Here is a 22,056-nt window from a genome sequence, read left to right on the forward strand (position 1 = left end):
GATGGGTTTTCAGGGTGCGCCTAAAGGAGAGAAGAGTAGGTGATAATCTGATGGGTTGGGGCAGGGAGTTCCAGAGGATGGGTGACACCCTGGAGAAGTCCTGGAGGCGGGCATGGGAGGAGGAGACTAGGGAACTAGAGAGAAGGAGGTCTTGTGAGGAGCGGAGTGTGCGTGCTGGGCGGTACTTGGATATTAGGTCAGTGATGTAGTTCGGGGCAGTATGGTGGACAGCTTTGTACGTCAGTGTTAGGATTTTGAATTTGATCCGTTGCGCAATCGGAAGCCAGTGGAGGGATTGGCAGAGGGGGGTGGAGGCAAGTGGAGGGATTGGCAGAGGGGGGTGGAGGCAAGTGGAGGGATTGGCAGAGGGGGGTGGAGGGATTGGCAGAGGGGGGTGGAGGGATTGGCAGAGGGGGGTGGCGGAGATGGAGCGGTTGGAAAGGTGGATGAGTCTGGCAGCCGTATTCAGGATGGACTGAAGCAGGGATAGCCAGCGGCGAGGCAGGCCAGTGAGGAGGGAGTTGCAGTAGTCGAGTCGTGATATGATGAGGGAGTGGATGAGCTGTTTAGTGGTTTCTGGGGTTAGGAACGTGCGGATTTTGGCGATGTTGCGGCGGTGTAGTCTGCTTGTTGCGGAGGTGGAGTCTGCTTGTTGCGGAGGTGGAGTCTGCATGTTGCGGAGGTGGAGTCTGCACGAGTTTGTTAAAGATTGGACTTGGGGCTGGAAGGATAGGTTGGAGTCCAGAATGACACCCAGTACTCTGGCCTGCAGGGCGGGTTTGATGGTAGCGTTGTTGGATGTGATGGAGAAGTCAATGGGGGGTGGGGTTCGGGCTGGGGGGGAGACAAAAAACTCGGTTTTGGAGAGATTCAGTTTAAGGAAGTGGAGCGACATCCAATCTGATATGTCGCTCAGTAGGTGTGTGATTCGGGCGGAGACCGAGGGGGTGAGGTGGGGGGTGGAGATCGAGGGGGTGAGGTGGGGGGCGGAGACCGAGGGGGTGAGGTGGGGGGTTGAGAGATAGATTTGTGTGTCGTCGGCATAGAGGTGGTAGTTGAAGCCGTGAGAGTGTATGAGTTGGCCAAGGGAGGAGGTGTAGATGGAGAAGAGAAGGGGCCCAAGGACGGAGCCTTGAGGGACCCCAACAGAGAGGGGGAGTGAGGGGGAGGTGGTAGCATTATAGGTAACGCTGAAAGAGCGTTGTGACAGGTAAGATGAGAGCCAGGAGAGAGCAGAATCTCTGAGGCTGAGGGAGTGTAGTATTTTGAGGAGGAGGGGGTGGTCAACTGTGTCGAAGGCCGCAGAGAGGTCAAGGAGTAGGAGCACTGAATAATGGCCATTAGCTTTGGAGGTTAGCAGGTCGTTGGAGAGTTTGAGTAAGGCAGTTTCGGTGGAGTGTAGGGGACAGAAGCCAGACTGTAGGGGATCGAGGAGGTTGTTGTCGTTGAGGTGAGAGCTTAGGCGGGTGTAGACTAGGCGCTCGAGGAGTTTAGATGTAAATGGGAGATGGGTCTGAGGTTGTTCGGGTCATTGGGGTCCAGGGAGGGCTTTTTAAGTATGGGGGTGATGTGTGCATGTTTCAGAGGGGAGGGGAAAGTGCCGGAGGAGAGGGAGAGATTAAAGATGTGGGTGAGGGAGCGTAGGATGGAGGGGGAGGGAGGTCATAGGAGTTGTGAGGGGATAGGGTCGAGGGGGCAGGTGGTGAGGCGGGCATCAGAGAGGATCTTGGAGGCTTCCTTGATGGTAATAAGGTCAAAGAGTCGGAGTGTTGGGGGAGCTTCAGTATGAGGAATGTAGGGTGGGGTGGAAGTGGGGGTCAGAGCAGTGGTGGGGCCATGGGAGAGGGGTGATGAGGGGGTAGCTGTGTGAGGGTGAAGGGGGTTGGAGAGAGTTTGAGCAGCGACGAAGTCCCTGTGGGTTATGTTGAGGGAGAGGGGGGATGAGGGGGTAGCTGTGTGAGAGGGGACAGGTTGAGAGGGCGTGTGAGTTGTGGAAATGTCCTTGCGAATTGTGTCAATCTTGTTTTTGAAGTGATTGGCAATCTCAAGGGCAGTGAGTGAGGTGCTGGGTGGAGGTGGGGGTGGCGAGAGTAGAGAGTTGAAGGTGGAGAAGAGTCGGCGAGGATTGGAGGAGAAGGCCTTGATGAGGGTCAGGAAGTAGGCTTGTTTGGCTGCGTGGAGGGAGGAGGTGTAGGTGTGGAAGGCAGATTTGTAGCGGGTGAAGGCTTGTTGGGATTTGGTTTTGCGCCATAGTCGCTCCAGGGCACGACTGTGTCGTTTGAGGGTTTTGGTGTGATCAGTCTTCAGGGCTGGAGCGGTCGGGGTCTGATGTTGCGTGTGGTTAAAGGGGCTAGTGAGTCAAGGGCTGTTGAGAGCGCATTGTTGTAGGCAGTCATAGCCAAGTCGGGGCAGGACAGGGGGAGGATGCTGTCATGGAGTTGATCAGCTGCAGAGTGGAGGGGGGCAGGGTTAAGGTTGCGGAGGTTACGGCTGGTAGTAGTGTGACATTTGGAGGGGTAGACGTTGGAGGACGAGGAGATAGAGAAGGTGATCAGGTTGTGGTCAGAGAGAGGGAAGGGGGTGTTAGTGAGGTTGTGGGGAGCGCAGCATAAATATATTAATAAGTAAGGGTCCCGACACTGAGCCTTGGGGTACCCCACTAATAACACTGACCCTTGGGGTACACCACTGACACCCCCAGACCATGCAGAGTATGAATCATTAACCACTACTCTCTGAATACGATCTTTCAGCCAGTTTTCATTTATATTCAGATTTTTCCAGCCCATAGACTTTACCTTACACATTAGCCGTGTGTGGGGAACTGTGTCCAAGTATACCACGTCCCCCGCCACCCCTCTGTCCGGGTATGCCACGTCCACCGCCACCCCTCTGTCCAAGTATACTACGTCCCCCGCCTCCCCTCTGTCAGCTTCCACTGATTACAGAATACTAATACTGAGAGTCCTGACCCTTATACTATATAACTTGTACATTCCATACTCCTGACCCCTGCACTATATACTCCGTGTTGTACATTACATACTCCTGACCCCTGCGCTATATACTCTGTGTTGTACATTACATACTCCTGACCCCTGCGCTATATACTCCGTGTTGTACATTACATACTCCTGACCCCTGCACTATATACTCTGTGTTGTACATTCCATACTCCTGACCCCTGCACTATATACTCCATGTTGTACATTCCATACTCCTGACCCCTGCACTATATACTCTATGTTGTACATTACATACTGCTGACCCCTGCACTATAGACTCCATGTTGTACGTTACATACTCCTGACCCCTGCACTATATACTCTGTGTTGTACATTCCATACTCCTGACCCCTGCACTATATACTCCATGTTGTACATTACATACTCCTGACCCCTGCACTATATACTCTATGTTGTACATTACATACTGCTGACCCCTGCACTATATACTCCATGTTGTACGTTACATACTCCTGACCCCTGCACTATATACTCCGTGTTGTACATTCCATCCTCCTGACCCCTGCACTATATACTCTATGTTGTACATTACATACTGCTGACCCCTGCACTATATACTCCATGTTGTACGTTACATACTCCTGACCCCTGCACTATATACTCCGTGTTGTACATTCCATCCTCCTGACCCCTGCACTATATACTCTATGTTGTACATTCCATCCTCCTGACCCTTGCACTATATACTCCATGTTGTACGTTACATACTCCTGACCCCTGCTCTCCCCCTCCCCCCACTGCTATATATACACATAATCTGGATACTCTTTTGTTCCCCCCATTTCCTCCCAGCTGGACATTTTATATCGGATGATGTGATTGGAGCACAGACTTTTACATGGTGATAATAATGTGATAACATCCTCCAACCAGAAAGTGATAATGAGGGAGGAGTCAATACCCCAATGAGGGTGGTCTTCAGGATGAGGGAGGAGTCAATACCCCAATGATGGTGGTCTTCAGGATGAGGGAGTAGTCAATACCCCAATGATGGTGGTCTTCAGGGTCAGGATGAGGGAGGAGCAAATACCCCAATGATGGTGGTCTTCAGGGTCAGGATGAGGGAGGAGCCAATATCCCAATGATGGTGGTCTTCAGGATGAGGGAGGAGTCAATACCCCAATGATTGTAGTCTTCAGGGTCAGGATGAGGGAGGAGTCAATACCCCAGTGATGGTGGTCTTCAGGATGAGGGAGGAGTCAATATCCCAATGATGGTGGTCATCAGGGTCAGGATGAGGGAAGAGTCAATACCCCAATGAGGGTGGTCTTCAGGATGGGGGAGGAGTCAATACCCCTGTAACAGAAGCGTAGGCAGAACAGAGCACACGGAGAAGATGGGGAACACACAAACTTTATTGAAGCAACAAATTGACAGACACTCAACAGGGAAATGGCAGGAAGCGTGATGTGTGCGCAAACCAGGGACTATTCCAGGCACGGGGGGGGGGGGGGGGGGTATTCAGCGACAGGCAGGCAATCTCCCCCCCTCGACTTGGGGCCTCAACCGAGCTCCCTCCGTGATTGGACAGCGGATTGGAGACTCGGGCAACAGGTGGGAACCTACCACTGGGCAGGGGACTCGGGCAACAGACGGCAACCTACCACTGGGCAGGGGTCTCGGGCAACAGATGGCAACCTACCACTGGGCAGGGGCCTCGGGCAACAGACGGCAACCTACCACTGGGCAGAAGACTCGGGCAACAGACGGCAACCTACCACTGGGCAGGGGACTCGGGCAACAGACGGCAACCTACCACTGGGCAGGGGTCTCGGGCAACAGATGGCAACCTACCACTGGGCAGGGGCCTCGGGCAACAGACGGCAACCTACCACTGGGCAGAAGACTCGGGCAACAGGCGGCAACCTACCACTGGGCAGAAGACTCGGGCAACAGATGGCAACCTACCACTGGGCAGGGGCCTCGGGCAACAGGCGGCAACCTACCACTGGGCAGGGGCCTCGGGCAACATGCGGCAACCTACCACTGGGCAGGAGACTCGGGCAACAGACGGCAACCTACCACTGGACAGGGGTCTCGGGCAACAGACGGCAACCTACTACTGGGCAGGGGCTTCAGGCAACAGGCGGCAACCTACCACTGGGCAGGGGCCTTGGGGACTCAACGGGACTCTAGCTGTGGAGGCTGGCCACAGCACAGCTCCCACCCAGCTTTCTAGGGTCATTGGGTTCACAGGGACTCAACAGGTAGCGATGGCTCAAGCACTCAGGGGCACCACAGGTAGCTATACTCTGGGCATGCCACCAGGACATGGGTGATCAGTGCACACACAGCGGGGCGGTTTGGAACACGGGTGGTCGGTGCACACATCGGGGACAGTTCAGAACATGGGTGGTCGGTGCACACAACAGGAACAGTTCAGGACACGGGTGGTCAGTGCGCACAACAGGAACAGTTCAGGACACGGGTGGTCAGTGCACACAGCAGGAACTGTTCAGGACACGGGTGGTCAGTGCGCACAGCAGGAACAGTTCAGGACACGGGTGGTCAGTGTGCACAGCAGGAACAGTTCAGGACACGGGTGGTCAGTGCGCACAGCAGGAACTGTTCAGGACACGGGTGGTCAGTGCGCACAGCAGGAACAGTTCAGGACACGGGTGGTCAGTGCGCACAGCAGGAACAGTTCAGGACACGGGTGGTCAGTGCGCACAGCAGGAACAGTTCAGGACACGGGTGGTAAGTGCGCACAACAGGAACAGTTCAGGACACGGGTGGTCAGTGCGCACAACAGGAACAGTTCAGCACACTCACGGTAAGCAGCTTGTAGACCCTCAGCGGCAGGCGGCTCCAGACAGGGACGACCAGCGGTCAGCGTTCCAGGGACAACCAGCGATCAGCAGACAGCAGCAGCTCCCAGGGCACTCAGCAGCAGACAGCCTCCAGGGACACGCAGCCATGGATAGTGTACAGGGTCCCTCAGCCACAGCTCCCAGGGCACTCAGCAGCAGGAAGGGTGCAAGGGTGCTCAGTAGACAGGCTTACAGACTGGCAGGGTCTCAGTTGTGGGGTCTGACCTTTGAGGAGAAGGCTCATGCAGAGCTGTGGAGACTCCCAACCCTGGGGTATTGTAGAGGGCTGCAGTCCTGACCTTTTGGGGGTCTGCAGAGTGCGCGGGGGGATGGCTGGGGAGGCTCGGTCCCCCTCACCCGAGCCTCCCAACATCTTTCTGGGAGCAGGATGATTCTACCCACATGGCCAGGAACAAAAGGGAAGGCTGCTTCCTGTGTGGGTCTCTTGAAGATCATGTGGGACGCGGCTAGGTTGCCTCGGCAACGGCTGGCCCAGCCCTGTCCATGGAAGCCCCACAGACCTTCTAATGTACAAGGAGGAAGGGAGGGGTGGAGGGATATGGCGGGGGATGGGAGAGGCACTGGCAGTCTGTGACAACCCCAATGATGGTGGTCTTCAGGGTCAGGATGAGGGAAGAGTCAATACCCCAATGATGGTGGTCTTCAGGATCAGGGAGGAGTCAATACCCCAATGACGGTGGTCTTCAGGAGCAGGATGGGGGAGGAATCATTACCCCAATGATGGTGGTCTTCAGGGTCAGGATGGTGGAGAGGTCCATACCCCCATGACGGTGGTCTTCAGGATGAGGGAGGAGTCAATACCCCAATGATGGTGGTCTTCAGGGTCAGGATGAGGGAGGAGTCAATACACGAATGATAGTGGTCTTCAGGATGAGGGAGGAGTCAATACCCCAATGATGGTGGTCTTCAGGATGAGGGAAGATTCAATACCCCAATGATGGTGGTCTTCAGGGTCAGGATGAGGGAGGAGTCAATACCCCAATGATGGTGGTCTTCAGGATGATGGAGGAGTCAATACCCCAATGATGGTGGTCTTCAGGATGGGAGAGGAGTCAATACCCCAATGATGGTGGTCTTCAAGGTCAGGATGAGGGAGGAGTCAATACCCCAATGATGGTGGTCTTCAGGATGAGGGAGGAGTCAATACCCCAATGATGGTGGTTCTCAGGATGGGAGAGGAGTCAATACCCCAATGATGGTGGTCTTCAGGGTCAGGATGAGGGAGGAGTCAATACCCCAATGATGGTGGTCTTCAGGATGAGGGAGGACTCAATACCCCAATGATGGTGGTCTTCAGGATCAGTCCAGTCTTCATCTCTCGTCCTATAATCCCCTCATCACTGTCCCTCCTATAAAAGACAGTTCTGGTTGTTTCCTCACTCTCTGACTAAGGTCCATGAATAAAGAAATGACCTGGTAGGAGATCAGAGGAGCCATTTCCTAATTCCCTTGAGGGTGGAATTGTAAGCTCCTCAGAGACCAAGCTGCCTGATGTGGGTGGAGTCCTGGTTTGGGGGAACCAATCAGCTCCTGTCTAGTAATCCTCTTTGTCTTTGTATTTTAGTCCATGGCCGGGAGATGAGGAAAACCTCCGAGGATTGTCTCACTTTGTCTCCAGACTGGAAAGTAGAAGATGAGGACATCACACAGTATAGTCCAGGAGAAAACCCGGCTCCCTCCAATGTCCATCCGGCACCACCCAGTGTAGATGGACCATCGGATTCTTTATATCCTGAGGAACCTCAGACTGTGCGGGACCTGGCTGGCCTTCCAATAGGGAAGAGGTTCTCCTGTCCTGAGTGTGGGAAATGTTTCCAATATAAATCCGTTCTTAAGGATCATATAAGAACTCACACGGGGGAGAAGCCGTATTCCTGTCCTGAGTGCGGGAAATGTTTCAAATTTAAAGCTAAACTAAATGTGCATATAAGATCTCACACGGGGGAGAAGCCGTATTGCTGTCCTGAGTGCGGGAAATGTTTCAAATTTAAATCTAATCTAAATGTGCATATAAGAGCTCACACGGGGGAGAAGCCGTATTCCTGTTCTGAGTGTGGGAAATGTTTTGTAGAAAAATCAACACTTATCATACATCAGAGGTCTCACACGGGGGAGAAGCCGTATTCCTGTTCTGAGTGCGGGAAATGTTTTGTAGAAAAATCAACACTTATCATACATCAGAGGTCTCACCCGGGGGAGATGCCGTATTCCTGTCTTGAGTGTGGGAAATGTTTTCCTTATAAGTCCTATCTTTCCAGACATCAGAGATCTCATGCGGGAGAGAAGCCGTATTCCTGTCCTGAGTGCAGGAAATGTTTTTCTACAAAACAAACACTTACCGTACATCAGATGTCTCATACGGGGGAGAAGCCACATTCCTGTCCTGAGTGCGGGAAATGTTTCCGTCATAAATCCGATCTTAATGTGCATATAAGATGTCACATGGAAGAGAAGCCGTGTTCCTGTCCTGAGTGTGGGAAATGTTTCCAATATAAATCCCTTCTTGAGGAGCATATAAGATCTCATACGCGGAAGAAGCTGTATTCCTGTCCTGAGTGCGGGAAATGTTTCCATTATAAATCCCATCTTAATTTGCATGAAAGATCTCACACGGGGGAGAAGCCATATTCCTGTCCTGAGTGCGGGAAATGTTTCCAATATAAATACAATCTTAATAGTCATGAAAGATCTCACACGGGGGAGAAGCCGTATTCCTGTCCTGAGTGCGGAAAATGTTTCAAACGTAAATCTAAACTAAACGTGCATATAAGATCTCACACGGGGGAAAAGCCGTATTCTTGTTCTGAGTGCGGGAAATGTTTTGTAGAAAAATCAACACTTATCATACATCAGAGGTCTCACACGGGGGAGAAGCCGTATTCCTGTTCTGAGTGCGGGAAATGTTTTGTAGAAAAATCAACACTTATCATACATCAGAGGTCTCACCCGGGGGAGATGCCGTATTCCTGTCTTGAGTGTGGGAAATGTTTTCCTTATAAGTCCTATCTTTCCAGACATCAGAGATCTCATGCGGGAGAGAAGCCGTATTCCTGTCCTGAGTGCAGGAAATGTTTTTCTACAAAACAAACACTTACCGTACATCAGATGTCTCATACGGGGGAGAAGCCACATTCCTGTCCTGAGTGCGGGAAATGTTTCCGTCATAAATCCGATCTTAATGTGCATATAAGATGTCACATGGAAGAGAAGCCGTGTTCCTGTCCTGAGTGTGGGAAATGTTTCCAATATAAATCCCTTCTTGAGGAGCATATAAGATCTCATACGCGGAAGAAGCTGTATTCCTGTCCTGAGTGCGGGAAATGTTTCCATTATAAATCCCATCTTAATTTGCATGAAAGATCTCACACGGGGGAGAAGCCATATTCCTGTCCTGAGTGCGGGAAATGTTTCCAATATAAATACAATCTTAATAGTCATGAAAGATCTCACACGGGGGAGAAGCCGTATTCCTGTCCTGAGTGCGGAAAATGTTTCAAACGTAAATCTAAACTAAACGTGCATATAAGATCTCACACGGGGGAAAAGCCGTATTCTTGTTCTGAGTGCGGGAAATGTTTTGTAGAAAAATCAACACTTCTCACACATCAGAGGTCTCACACGGGGGAGAAGCCGTATTCCTGTGCTGACTGTGGGAAATGTTTTATAGCAAAATCAACACTTATCGTACATCAGAGGTCTCACACAGGGGAGAAGCCATATTCCTGTCCTGAGTGTGGGAAATGTTTTTCCTATAAGTCCTATCTTTCCAGACATCAGAGATCTCACACGGGAGAGAAGCCGTATTCCTGTCCTGAGTGCGGGAAATGTTTTTCACGGAAGTTCCATCTTCACACACATCAGAGGTCTCACACGGAGGAGAAGCCGTATTCCTGTCCTGAGTGCGGGAAATGTTTTTCACAGAAGTCCTATCTTCACACACATCAGAGGTCTCACACGGTGGAGAAGCCACTTTCCTGTCCTGAGTGCGGGAAATGTTTTTCAGATGATTCTAGTCTTTACACACATCAGAGATGTCACACGAGGGAAAAGCCGTATTCCTGTCCTGAGTGCGGGAAATGTTTTTCCTATAAGTCCAAACTTAACATACATCAGAGATCTCACACAGGAGAGAAGCCATATTCTTGTCCTGAGTGCGGGAAATGTTTTCCCTATAAGATCTATCTTTCCAGACATCAGAGATCTCACACGGGAGGGAAGCCGTATTCCTGTCCTTAGTGCGGGAAATGTTTTTCATATACTCGCAGTCTTTACAAACATCAGAGATATCACACGGGGGAGAAGCCACTTTCCTGTCCTGTGGTGGAAATGTCCCTCACTGAAGTCCTGTCTTCCTGTACATCAGGGATTATATCGTGGTAGACAGATCAGACCGGGGTCAGTCCTTATTGGGGGGCGAAATGGGGAAAGATGGGGGGAGGGCTATGGCAGATGGTAAGAAGGTTCCCATGTTACAACCAGTGGAATTGGTACCATTTGTATGAAAATAAAAAATACACAAAATCCGTGTGAACAAAGTGTCAGTGGATGAAGGTGTCAGGGAATGGTGTCAATGAACGAGGTGTCAGGGAATGGACAAGGTGTCAGTGAATGAAGGAGGTGTCAGTGAATGGAAGTGTTTGTTCCCCAATGCCAGAAGTCTGCCCAGCACAATAGGTGAGTTGGAAGGTTTGGTGAATGAAGAGAACTAGGATTGGATTGGTATTGCTGAATCTTGGCTTCATTCCTCACATGACTGGGCCATTCATATTCCTGGCTAGGTTCTCTTTCGGAGTGACGGGGAAATAGGAAAGGGGGTGGAGTCTGGAATAGGAAAGGGGGTGGAATCTGTCTGGAATAGGAAAGGGGGTGGAGTCTGTCTCTGTGAGAAGTGATCTCAGCGAGTGTGAGAGGACCTAGATGATGGAGAGTGTGATGAGGTTGAAGTATTATGGGTGGAGCTGCACATGGGGGGCGGTACTACAAAGGTCATCATTGGAGTCTGTTATAGGCCTCCCAGTGTTAATGAGGAGGTGGAGACTACGCTCCTCCCACAGATGGAAGGGGCGGGGACAGTGATAATAACCAACCCCAACTAGGAATGATGCTCGGCTGGACCTGGTCATAGAGGGCCAAACTAGGAATGATGCTCTGCTGGACCTGGTCATAGAGACCCCAACTAGCAATGATGCTCTGCTGGACCTGTGTCATAGAGGCCCCAACTAGGAATGATGCTCTGCTTGACCTGTGTCATAGAGGCCCCAACTAGGAATGATGCTCTGCTGGACCAGTGTCATAGAGGTCCCAACTAGGAATGATGCTCTGCTGGACCTGGTCATAGAGGCCCCAACTAGGAATGATGCTCTGCTGGACCTGTGTCAAAAAGGTCCCAACTAGGAATGATGCTCTGCTGGACCTGGTCATAGGGGCCCCAACTAGGAATTATGCTCTGCTGGACCTGGTCATCTCCAACCATGCAGAGATTATTATGAATGTCCATATATAGAACATCTGGGTAGCCGTGACCATAACATGATTTCATTTATTGTTAGCTGTAAACAGCGAGCACATACGGGGAGAATAAAAACGTTCAACTTTAAGAGAGCTAATTCTCCAAGGCTGAGAGCTGCTCTCCAAGACTTAGAATGGGAGGAATATTGGCATCGATGAACACAACACAGAAATGGGAGTTCTTCACAAAGACTGTATGACCTGGATTTACTATTGTGCCTGGGCGCATGTCCGTGGGCGTCTCCTGTGTGTGGAGTCGTCTGACAGCCGGCACTCGGTGGCGTCTCCTGTGTGTGGAGTCCTCTGACAGCCGGCACTCAGTGGCGTCTCCTGTGTGTGGAGTCCTCTGACAGCTGGCACTCGGTGGCGTCTCCTGTGTGTGGAATCCTCTGACAGCCGGCACTCGGTGGCGTCTCCTCTGTGTGGAGTCCTCTGACAGCCGGCACTCGGTGGCATCTCCTGTATGTGGTGTCCTCTGACAGCCGGCACTCGGTGGCGTCTCCTGTGTGTGGAGTCCTCTGACAGCCGAGACTCGGTGGCGTCTCCTGTGTGTGGAGTCCTCTGACAGCCAGCACTCGGTGGCGTCTCCTGTGTGTGGGGTCCTCTGACAGCCGGCACTCGGTGGCGTCTCCTGTGTGTGGAGTCCTCTGACAGCCGGCACTCGGTGGCGTCTCCTGTGTGTGGTGTCTTCTGACAGACGGCACTCGGTGGCGTCTCCTGTGTGTGGAGTCCTCTGACAGCCGGCACTCGGTGGCGTCTCCTGTGTGTGGAGTCCTCTGACAGCCAGCACTCGGTGGCATCTCCTGTGTGTGGAGTCCTCTGACAGCCGGTACTCGGTCACGTCTCCTGTGTGTGGATTCCTCTGACAGCCGGCACTCGGTGGCGTCTCCTGTGTGTGGAGTCCTCTGACAGCCGGCACTCGGTGGCGTCTCCTGTGTGTGGAGTCCTCTGACAGCCGGCACTCGGTGGCGTCTCCTGTGTGTGACAACCAGCACTCGGCAGATCTTTATGGACTCTCATTGGATTTCCTTAGTTCTAGTGATTCTATTTTTGTTTCTTATCCTTTATAATTATTTCTGTGATGATTTTACTTATTTCAATATTTATTTTGACAGCTGAATGTAAAAATAAAGGTCTGCAAAAGAAAAAAAAACTGTGTGGGGTCCCCCCTCCCATCCATACCAAGCCCTTCAGGGGTCCCCCCTCCCATCCACACCAAGCCCTTCGGGGGTCCCCCCTCCCATCCACACCAAGCCCTTCGGGGGTCCCCCCTCCCATCCACACCAAGCCCTTCGGCTGTCCCCCCTCCCATCCATACCAAGCCCTTCGGGGGTCCCCCCTCCCATCCACACCAAGCCCTTTGGGGGTCCCCCCTCCCATCCACACCAAGCCCTTCGGGGGTTCCCCCTCCCATCCACACCAAGCCCTTCGGCTGTCCCCCCTCCCATCCATACCAAGCCCTTCAGGGGTCCCCCCTCCCATCCACACCAAGCCCTTCGGGGGTCCCCCCTCCCATCCACACCAAGCCCTTCGGGTCTGGTATGTATATTAATGGGTAACTCTACGCCGAAATAACAAAAAACAGTGTGGGGTTCCCCCAAAAATTCATACCAGACCCTTATCCGAGCATGCAGCCTGAAAGGTCAGGAAATGGGGAGGACGAGCGAGCGCCCCCCGCCCTCCTGAACCATACCAGGTCACATGCCCTCAACATGGGGGGGTGCTTTGGGGCAGGGGGGCTCACCCCCAAAGCACCTTGTCCCTATGTTGATGGCGACAAGGGCCTCTTCCCCACAACCCTGGCCGGTGATTGTGGGGGTCTGCGGGTGGGGGGCTTATCAGAATCTGGAAGCCCCCTTTAAAAAGTTTAAAGTTCAAGTTTAACAAACTTGACTGATTGATGTCATCAAGGAACCTTGATTAAGGTCATCAAGAAATCTTAACTGATGTCACCAAAGAACCTGATTGATTGAGGTCAGCAAAGAACCTTGATTGATTGATGGCACCAAGGAAAGTTGATTGATGTCACCAAGGAAACTGGATTGATGTCACCAAGGAAACTTGATTGATGTCACCAAGGAAAGTTGATTGATGTCACCAAGGAAACTGGATTGATGTCACCAAGGAAAGTTGATTGATGTCACCAAGGAAACTTGATTGATGTCACCAAGGAAACTTGATTGATGTCACCAAGAAATCTTGATTGATGTCACCAAGGAAAGTTGATTGATGTCACCAAGGAAACTTGATTGAGGTCACCAAGGAAACTTGATTGCTTGATGTCACCAAGGAAACTTGATTGATGTCACCAAGGAACCTTGATTGAGGTCACCAAGGAACCTTGATTGATGTCACCAAGGAACCTTGATTAATGTCACCAAGAAACCTTGATTGATGTCACCAAGAAACCTTGATTGATGTCACCAAGGAACCTTGATTGATGTCACCAAGAAACCTTGATTGATGTCACCAAGAAACCTTGATTGATGTCACCAAGGAACCTTGATTGATGTCACCAAGAAACCTTGATTGGTGTCACCAAGAAAACATGATTGATTGATGATGTCACCAAGAAAACTTGATTGAGCTCACCAAGAAAACTTGATTGATTGGTGTCACCAAGAAAACTTGATTGGTGTCACCAAGGAACCTTGATTGCTGTCACCAAGAAAGAAAACTCCATTAGTGTAGCATCACTGATGTCACCAAGAAGAAAATTCCACAAAGTTAGAAAGCTAGCAAACAAATAAGTAGACTTTTTTCTTCAGAGCTGAAGCATCCAACCACTTAAGATAACAGCAAAAAACAGAAGCTTGCTGGGAGCAGAAGGGGTTACACAGGGACTGGCTTATAGGTGTTCTGTTTGCTCGTGTCCAATACTACTGAAACTCAGTTCCCGGGCATTTTGGTGCAAGCCCTGCAGCCCATTGAAGACACTGGGACTTTTGGAGACATCAAGCCATGAACAACGCCATGGACTCTGGCCTCACAGAGGTATGCCTGGGCAGCCACACTACTATAGTTAGCTAGGGGGAAAGATGTTGTTCATATTGAACTGTACACTGCAACCCATTCAGTGAAGGATCCTGATCTGAAGGTATTGAAAGGGGTGAATAATGTTGGTTCTGGTGCATCTAAAGAACACGGGTGTGTCGCACTGAGGGGTATAAAGTGACATTGTTATAAAAGGGTTAACTCGGCAAGACCAGGAGAGGAGTGTAGTTGCTATGGGTAACCAAGTGAAGGAACAAGCTACAAGCAACCAATTGTTAGGTGTGGTACCTGGTAAGGTGACATGTCCTCTGGTAGCGAGGGGCTCATTGTCTGGATCCCTCTCTAGCGGTCGGCATCCAACAGAAACAAGATCCAAACTCCCCATTACAGAAATCTATGTCCTGGTCATGAGGTACGGGAAGGAAGGAGCATGCATGAGGTCCATGCTAGGTGCATGGTGGGACTCCATTCTGTTACTGGGAGTGAGGTAACAGAGGTACACTGGACTGGTGGAGTGGGCACAGGCTCAGCACGTCCCTCCTAATACAACATACAAGATACAGCATGTAGTGTCATGAGACAAGTCGCTTTTCAGAGGAACTCTGTGCTTTAATTCCCGCATTCAGTGAAGGTTCATCTCCAAGTCGGGGAACTGCCTTAGTGTTTGACTTTTCATATGACTGCGATATCCACCTGGTCTCTGGACATCAATGAGCATGCTCCACCCGAAAGCGAGCAGGGCAAAGATGACCCTGCCCATAGGCGGCAGTATAACCTGCCTCCTGTGTCCCTCAATGGACAAGAAAGGAAAATACCTTAGTAGCTTAGAAGAAAGCTAGAGCCCCTGTCAGATTTTTATTTCTGTCTGCTCCTTGTAGAGTTCCCCTGACTTCCTGATTGGTAAATTGTTGTCAGGAGGACAGGAAGTGTAGGAAAATCTCTCAAAGGAGCCCCAGATAGTAAAAACCTGACAGGAGTTCTAATCCTTCCCCACTACATCCACAATTAATGGTTTGGTCTCCATTTGTAATTTAAATCTGCTTGGCCCAGCCTACCTCTATGGTTACACCCTGAGTAGTAAGCCGGCCAGAACCCCGGACACCCCCCTACCCCCCCCCACACATACACCCATTCACCAGGATACAAATCATTGTCATGTATTGTGTGTTAGAAGGAACAGACACCTCTGATTGTGGACGGAGGTCTGATCTGACCCTATTTAATAAACACAACACAACTGACTCCATGTAACTCGTCTGTCCAGTCACATCATCGATATATCTTGTCGTATACAATAAAGATTGTATAATTTGTGTCGGTGGCTTTGTGCTGGGATAACATTGGTACTGTTGAAAAGCTAAGCGGTTATATAATGGGGATAGCTGGATCTGTGAGGTGCATTCATAGGCTTGCTGAGCGGATGTTTATACAAGATGGCTGCCGGGCCCCTCGTCCAGGAAGATGTCCCTTGGTGGGAAAATATCTTCTTATCTTCCAGGATTGTCCTCAGACACTCACTCATTACTCTTCTGGCCCCAGATAATATTAACAACAGAAAAATGACTCAAAATTCACCACAGAGAGGTTTCACCCTTCTTATTGTACAAAAAAAATAAACAGGTTGAGTAGTTTGAGTCCCCCTAGAAGTCCACTTCCCCCTCGTACAGGAGGATTCCGCTGAACACTGTCAGAGGCTCATCAGAATGGGCCAACTTTCCGGTCACCAGGTCAATGCAGACGGTGTCACCCGCACTCAGCTTGTTTTCTACGAGGGGCTTCTTCTCCAGGCCTTCTGGTTGGTAGCCCTCAGAGTCCACCCTGGCAATGCCCAAGTTGGATTTGGAGAGCACAGCTTCAATCTTTTCATCTTTGTAGCTAGTCAAGATGGTACTAAAGAAGTACCTGCCTTCTACTGGGGCAGTGAAGATACCTGGGAAGAAAACGAACATGGCTAGTTTGGGGCAATTCACCACAATATCTCTTCCTCTCCAAACCACCACAGACAAGGACTTGCAGAAAATAATGTGGCCTGTACAAGGAAATAATCAGCCACTACTGCAACTCTTTATATAAGGTAGGCCACACCCACCACTGCAACTCTTTATATAAGGTAGGCCACACCCACCACTGCAACTCTTTATATAAGGTAGGCCACACCCACCACTGCATCTGTTTATATAACATAGGCCACACCCACCACTGTCATTCATTGGGTCAGACAAGGTGTTTGCACCTGATGAATCCTCTTCCCACCTGCGGTAACCCTTGGTATACAGGCCCCACAAATCAGAGTCAGAAAGAAAGCCACAGTGAAGTGTACCTGTGCAGCATACAACAGAACATTGAACAGGGATGTGAAGGGAACCCTATTGGTAATATTTCTTGGCCCTATGGGCACAATTCCCTCCAGATTATCGCATGAGTTAAGGCAGTCACATGACCACATCTCGCATGCAATACTGAAAATGTCAATTCACTTTTGCTAGTATGCGGCATTTCCCATAAATTGGAAAAACACTCAGGAAATCAAACATAAAAAGGCCTTACACCGCGGTCACATCAAAGCCGATTTAGAAATTGTGCGATGTACAGTGCGGCCGGCGGGACGGACATGTCCCCATGAGGCTCCGTCTCCCCGTCGGGTGACGGCGCATTACAGCAGCGGGTCCCGGCCCGCAACCACTCAAAGGGGATCCGATCCCCATGGCAACCACCCCGGGGTCCGATCCGCCCGGGTCTGAGGCGGATCCTCAGCGTCAGGCCGTGGGAATCTGACAGGGGACTGTGTCCCCACTGTGAGCCGGCCATAAGCCCGCCCGCCGCTGCACACAGCATGCCGCGGTTGCGGTGAAGAGAGAGAGAGCAGGGGGGGCTGAGCACAGTATAACAGCCCCCCCCTTAGCAAGCAGCAAAATGGTTAAAGGGGCACCCAGGCATCAGGTCCCCCCATCGACCAAAACTATTAAAGAGGCCTTGGCAAAGGCCTCCACAAAGATGGCCGCCGTTCCAACACGTGGAAGCAAGCAAGCAGCAGGGGCATATGCAGCCCTACAGGATCCGCAGCCCAGCCATCCCTGCACGTCTGAGGGTGAGTCCAACAATGAGACAGATGCCCCTGCACAAGCCCTGACACCTGACCTTACACCCCCTGACCTTCTATCACGATTTTAAAAAATGCTACACAAAGCTTTGAAGCAAACCTCGGACCGCATCACTGCCACACTTTCTAGGGAAATCCGTGAGCTAGGACAGCGCACTGCGGACCTAGAACAGAGGGTAGATGGTCTTGATGCTTCGCTTCAGACGCTTACGGATGACCTTGATCTTCTGCGTGACGAAAACGCTACATTATTAACACGACTGGAGGACTTTGAAAACTGAGCACGGCGCTCAAACCTGCGTATCCGTGGCCTTCCGGAAACGATTGTTGATGTCCAATCAACGATAACAGCTCTGTTCCAAGAGCTTGTTCCCGCTATCCCAATTGACAGATTAGAATTGGATAGATTTCACAGGGCGTTAGCACCACTACGCGCGGATGGTCCACCACGCGATATTATAGCCAAGCTCCACTTTTTCCGTACCAGGGAGCAACTCCTGCAGGCTGCCCGTAATGCAGAATCTCTTCAGTTCCAAGGTCATACCTACCAATTGTTCCAAGATCTATGCCCCGCAACCACATCCAAGCGCAGGGCAATGAAACCCCACCTACAAGTACTCCAACACCACGTTATACAATATAGGTGGAGCTTCCCCTTCGCAGTGCGTTTCCGATACCAATCCCGAGATTACACCTGCAAGACTCCAGAAGACCTTTTAGACACCCTACGGATCCTGCAACTACATTCCCCAGCGACGTCTTCAGAAAGCGCCAAGCGGAGGTCCACATCGCGGAAGTCCCTCTCCACAAGTGCAGTTGAAGGTCAACTCAATTTCCACAAGCGGGGACGTTTTTCGTCTCCAGGCCTACCTTCGCAAGATACCATGGACTGAACAATATTCCATGCTTATTTTTCTTTTTCCTTTTTTTTCGCCACATGCATCGTAAGGTGTACTTGTTTAGTTATCACCATGGCGGTTACCACCGTAGTTATCCACTCTACCTTTCCCTGTTAAATTTTGGTAGCCCCAATATCTGGGGATTGTTCTACACCCCCCCTCCTGAGCTCCACTGTAGTTTATATTTGGGATCCTGGGTTCTGGCGGTTTGAGATACCACACCCTTACACCAACGTTATCCAACTAGCACTACTAGTGCCGCCTGAGTCTAGGACCCCTGATTTTCTTGAATGTTCTTTTTATACACCAGCTTTTTTTTTTTCTCTATCGGGACCTAGCCACCATTTATTAAATACGCAGCTGTCACCCTCACGGTCCGCGTACCTGCACACTCCACCCTAGCCCCTGTGTTATTGGTTATTTAATAACACTTGGGCTATTGTTCCCTGGCCAACCCTGATTAAGGGTGTCCTTAGGGAACCCACCTTTTAGGCCACGAATGGCCTTCTACACCCCTTCTTACCTGTTACCTTTCTCATACCGTACCCCTCCTCCTTCCTTCCAACATGACTCCATGACTTCGCACAACACGCTTCGCAACGCTCTCATCCCCTGCGGGCCTGTATCCACATATCAGCAGCATAGTACCACATGGACTTTGTATAGCCAGGCGCTGGGCAGTGCGAACTCCGCGTGTAGGCTCATGGATATCTCTGCAAGCCACTACCGACCTGAACTGTATCTGGATGGATGTGTTTTAATAAAGATCGTATCGGGCCCATTCAGATACAGACTGACACTGTTTAATATAAGGGATGCTTGTACAGACAATGTACATACTACTAGGAGATAATAGCATGTAAAGGATGGGAAGTTCGCTCTCCACAGAGAGCTTATGGGGGAGGGGAGGACTGGTGTAACTGGTTTCCAGTATAGATAAGAGGAAAGGCTACACTCCAATCAGGATGTATATTCTGTGTATGGACACTCCCTATACATTGTTCTGTGGGAGGGGATTGACCTGACCCTCATGTGGGGGAGCGTGTGTGTGCTTTTAATAAAACAGGAGTCTGGGGTTAGAGCCAGTCTCAGAGTGAATTAAAACTGCAACCTGAGAGTGTCGTGTGATCATTCCTGGGTAACGGGAGCTCCATTTTCTCCACATATCAACAGAGCTAAACCAGTTGGAGGCGCAGGAATCGTGGAGTTAAGCTGCAGTCATGGTAAGCAAAATTCACATAGCTTTATGGGGGATTGCTGCGCATCCAACTGCGGGTACTCACGGTAAGGAAAAATTTGTTAAAAGCAAATTTCCAAGACACTTGCTACCACTGAGGAGGTCACTAAGGTCTTCTCAGAAGCACGCCTCACCACTTGCCCCTTTGACCCTGTCCCCACACTACTCCTCTGGTCACCCTCCTCCTCCATCCTACGCTCCCTCACCCACATCTTCAATCTCTCCCTCTTTACTGGTGCATTCCTCTCCCCCTAAAGCACACGCATATCACTCCCATACTCAAAAAACCCTCCCTGGACCCCACCGACCTGAACAACCTTAGACCAATCTCCCTGCTGCCATTTACTTCCAAACTCCTCGAGCACTTAGCCTACAATCGCCTAAGCGCCCACCTCACTGACAACAACCTCCTCGATCCCCTACAGTCTGGCTTCTGTCCCCTACACTCCACTACACTCCACCGAAACCGCCCTACTCAAAATCACTAACGACCTGCTAACCACCAAAACTAATGGCCATTACTCAGTCCTCTTACTCCTTGACCTTTCTGCGGCCTTCGACACAGTTGACCACCCCCTCCTCCTTAATAAACTACACTCCCTCGGCATCAGAGACTCCGCTCTCTCCTGGCTCTCATCCTATCTATCCCAACGTTCCTTCAGCGTTTTCTATAACGCTACCACCTCCCCCTCTCTCCCCCTCTCTGTTGGGGTCCCCCAAGGCTCTGTCCTCGGGCCCCTTCTCTTCTCCATCTACACCTCCTCCTTCGGCAAACTGATACACTCCCACGGCTTCAACTATCACCTCTATGATGATGACATGCAAATTTACCTCTCCACCCCTCGCCTCACCCCTTCAGTCTCTGCCCGTATCACCCACCTACTGAACGACATATCAGACTGGATGTCGCTCCATTTCCTCAAATTGGACCTTTCCAAAACCGAGCTCGTGATTTTCTCCCCGGCCCGCGCCCCCCCACCCTCTCCTTCATGACCAACAACGCCACCATCAGTCCCACCCCGCAAGCCAAAGTCCTAGGTGTCACTCTAGACTCAAACCTGTCCTTCAAACCCCATGTCCAATCGATGGCAAACTCATGCAGGCTCCGCCTCCGCAACATCTCCAAAATACGTACTTTCCTAACCCCAGACACTACTAAACAACTTGTTCACTCCCTTATTATTTCACGTCTGGACTACTGCAACTCCCTTTTCACTGGCCTACCTCATCACAGACTATCCCCGCTTCAGTCTATCCTGAACTCAGCGGCCAGACTCATCCACCTTACCAATCACTCCGCCTCTGCCACCACCCCCCCTCTGTCATTCCCTCTACTGCAGTGGTTCTCAACCTTTCTAATGCCGCGACCCCTTAATACAGTTCCTCATGTTGTGGTGACCCCCAACCATAAAATTATTTTCATTGCTACTTCATAACTGTAATTTTGCAGTGGGAGGAGTAGTGCCATGTCATTGGTGTCAGTGGAAGGAGTAGTGCCCCATCACTGATGTCAGTGGGATGAATAGTGCCCCATCATTGGTGTCAGTGGGAGGAATAGTGCCCCATCATTGATGTCAGTGGGATGAATAGTGCCCCATCGTTGGTATCAGTGGGAGGAATAGTGCCCCATCGTTGGTATCAGTGGGAGGAATAGTGCCCCATCATTGGTATCAGTGGGAGGAATAGTGCCCCATCACTGATGTCAGTGGGATGAATAGTGCCCCATCACTGGTGTCAGTGGGAGGAATAGTGCCCCATCACTGATGTCAGTGGGATGCATAGTGCCCCATCGTTGGTATCAGTGGGAGGAATAGTGCCCCATCACTGATATCAGTGGGATGAATAGTGCCCCATCACTGGTGTCAGTGGGAGGAATAGTGCCCCATCACTGGTGTCAGTGGGAGGAATAGTGCCCCATCGTTGGTGTCAGTGGGAGGAATAGTGCCCCATCGTTGGTGTCAGTGGGAGGAATAGTGCCCCATCGTTGGTGTCAGTGGGAGGAATAGTGCCCCATCGTTGGTGTCAGTGGGAGGAATAGTGCCCCATCGTTGGTGTTAGTGGGAGGAATAGTGCCCCATCGTTGGTGTCAGTGGGAGGAATAGTGCCCCATCGTTGGTATCAGTGGGAGGAATAGTGCCCCATCGTTGGTATCAGTGGGAGGAATAGTGCCCCATCGTTGGTGTCAGTGGGAGGAATAGTGCCCCATCGTTGGAGTCAGTGGGAGGAATAGTGCCCTATCATTGGTGTCAGTGGGAGGAATAGTGCCCCATCATTGGTGTCAGTGGGAGGAGTAGTGCCCCATCATTGGTGTCAGTGGGGGGAGTAGTGCCCCATCATTGGTGTCAGTGGGGGGAGTAGTGCTCCATCACTGGTGTCAGTGGGGGGAGTAGTGCCCCATCACTGGTGTCAGTGGGAGGAATAGTGCCACATCATTGGTGTCAGTGGGAGGAATAGTGCCCCA

The 22,056-nt window shown here is 51.0% G+C and overlaps 1 protein-coding gene across 1 annotated transcript in view; it reads left to right on the top strand.

The window, feature by feature from the left end:
• Window positions 1-10,378, top strand: part of LOC149455060 (uncharacterized) — a 90,380-nt gene extending 80,002 nt beyond the window's left edge. The window contains 1 exon segment of the mRNA XM_089686691.1: window positions 7,448-10,378. Coding sequence (XP_089542817.1) covers window positions 7,448-10,237 — 2,790 coding nt within the window. The 3' untranslated portion in view covers window positions 10,238-10,378.
• Window positions 10,379-22,056: the final 11,678 nt, after the last annotated feature.

Source organism: Staurois parvus, unplaced genomic scaffold (genome assembly GCF_062004578.1).
Source record: "Staurois parvus isolate SC_StPar_1 unplaced genomic scaffold, SC_StPar_1.0 ptg000407l, whole genome shotgun sequence".
NCBI lineage: Eukaryota > Metazoa > Chordata > Amphibia > Anura > Ranidae > Staurois > Staurois parvus.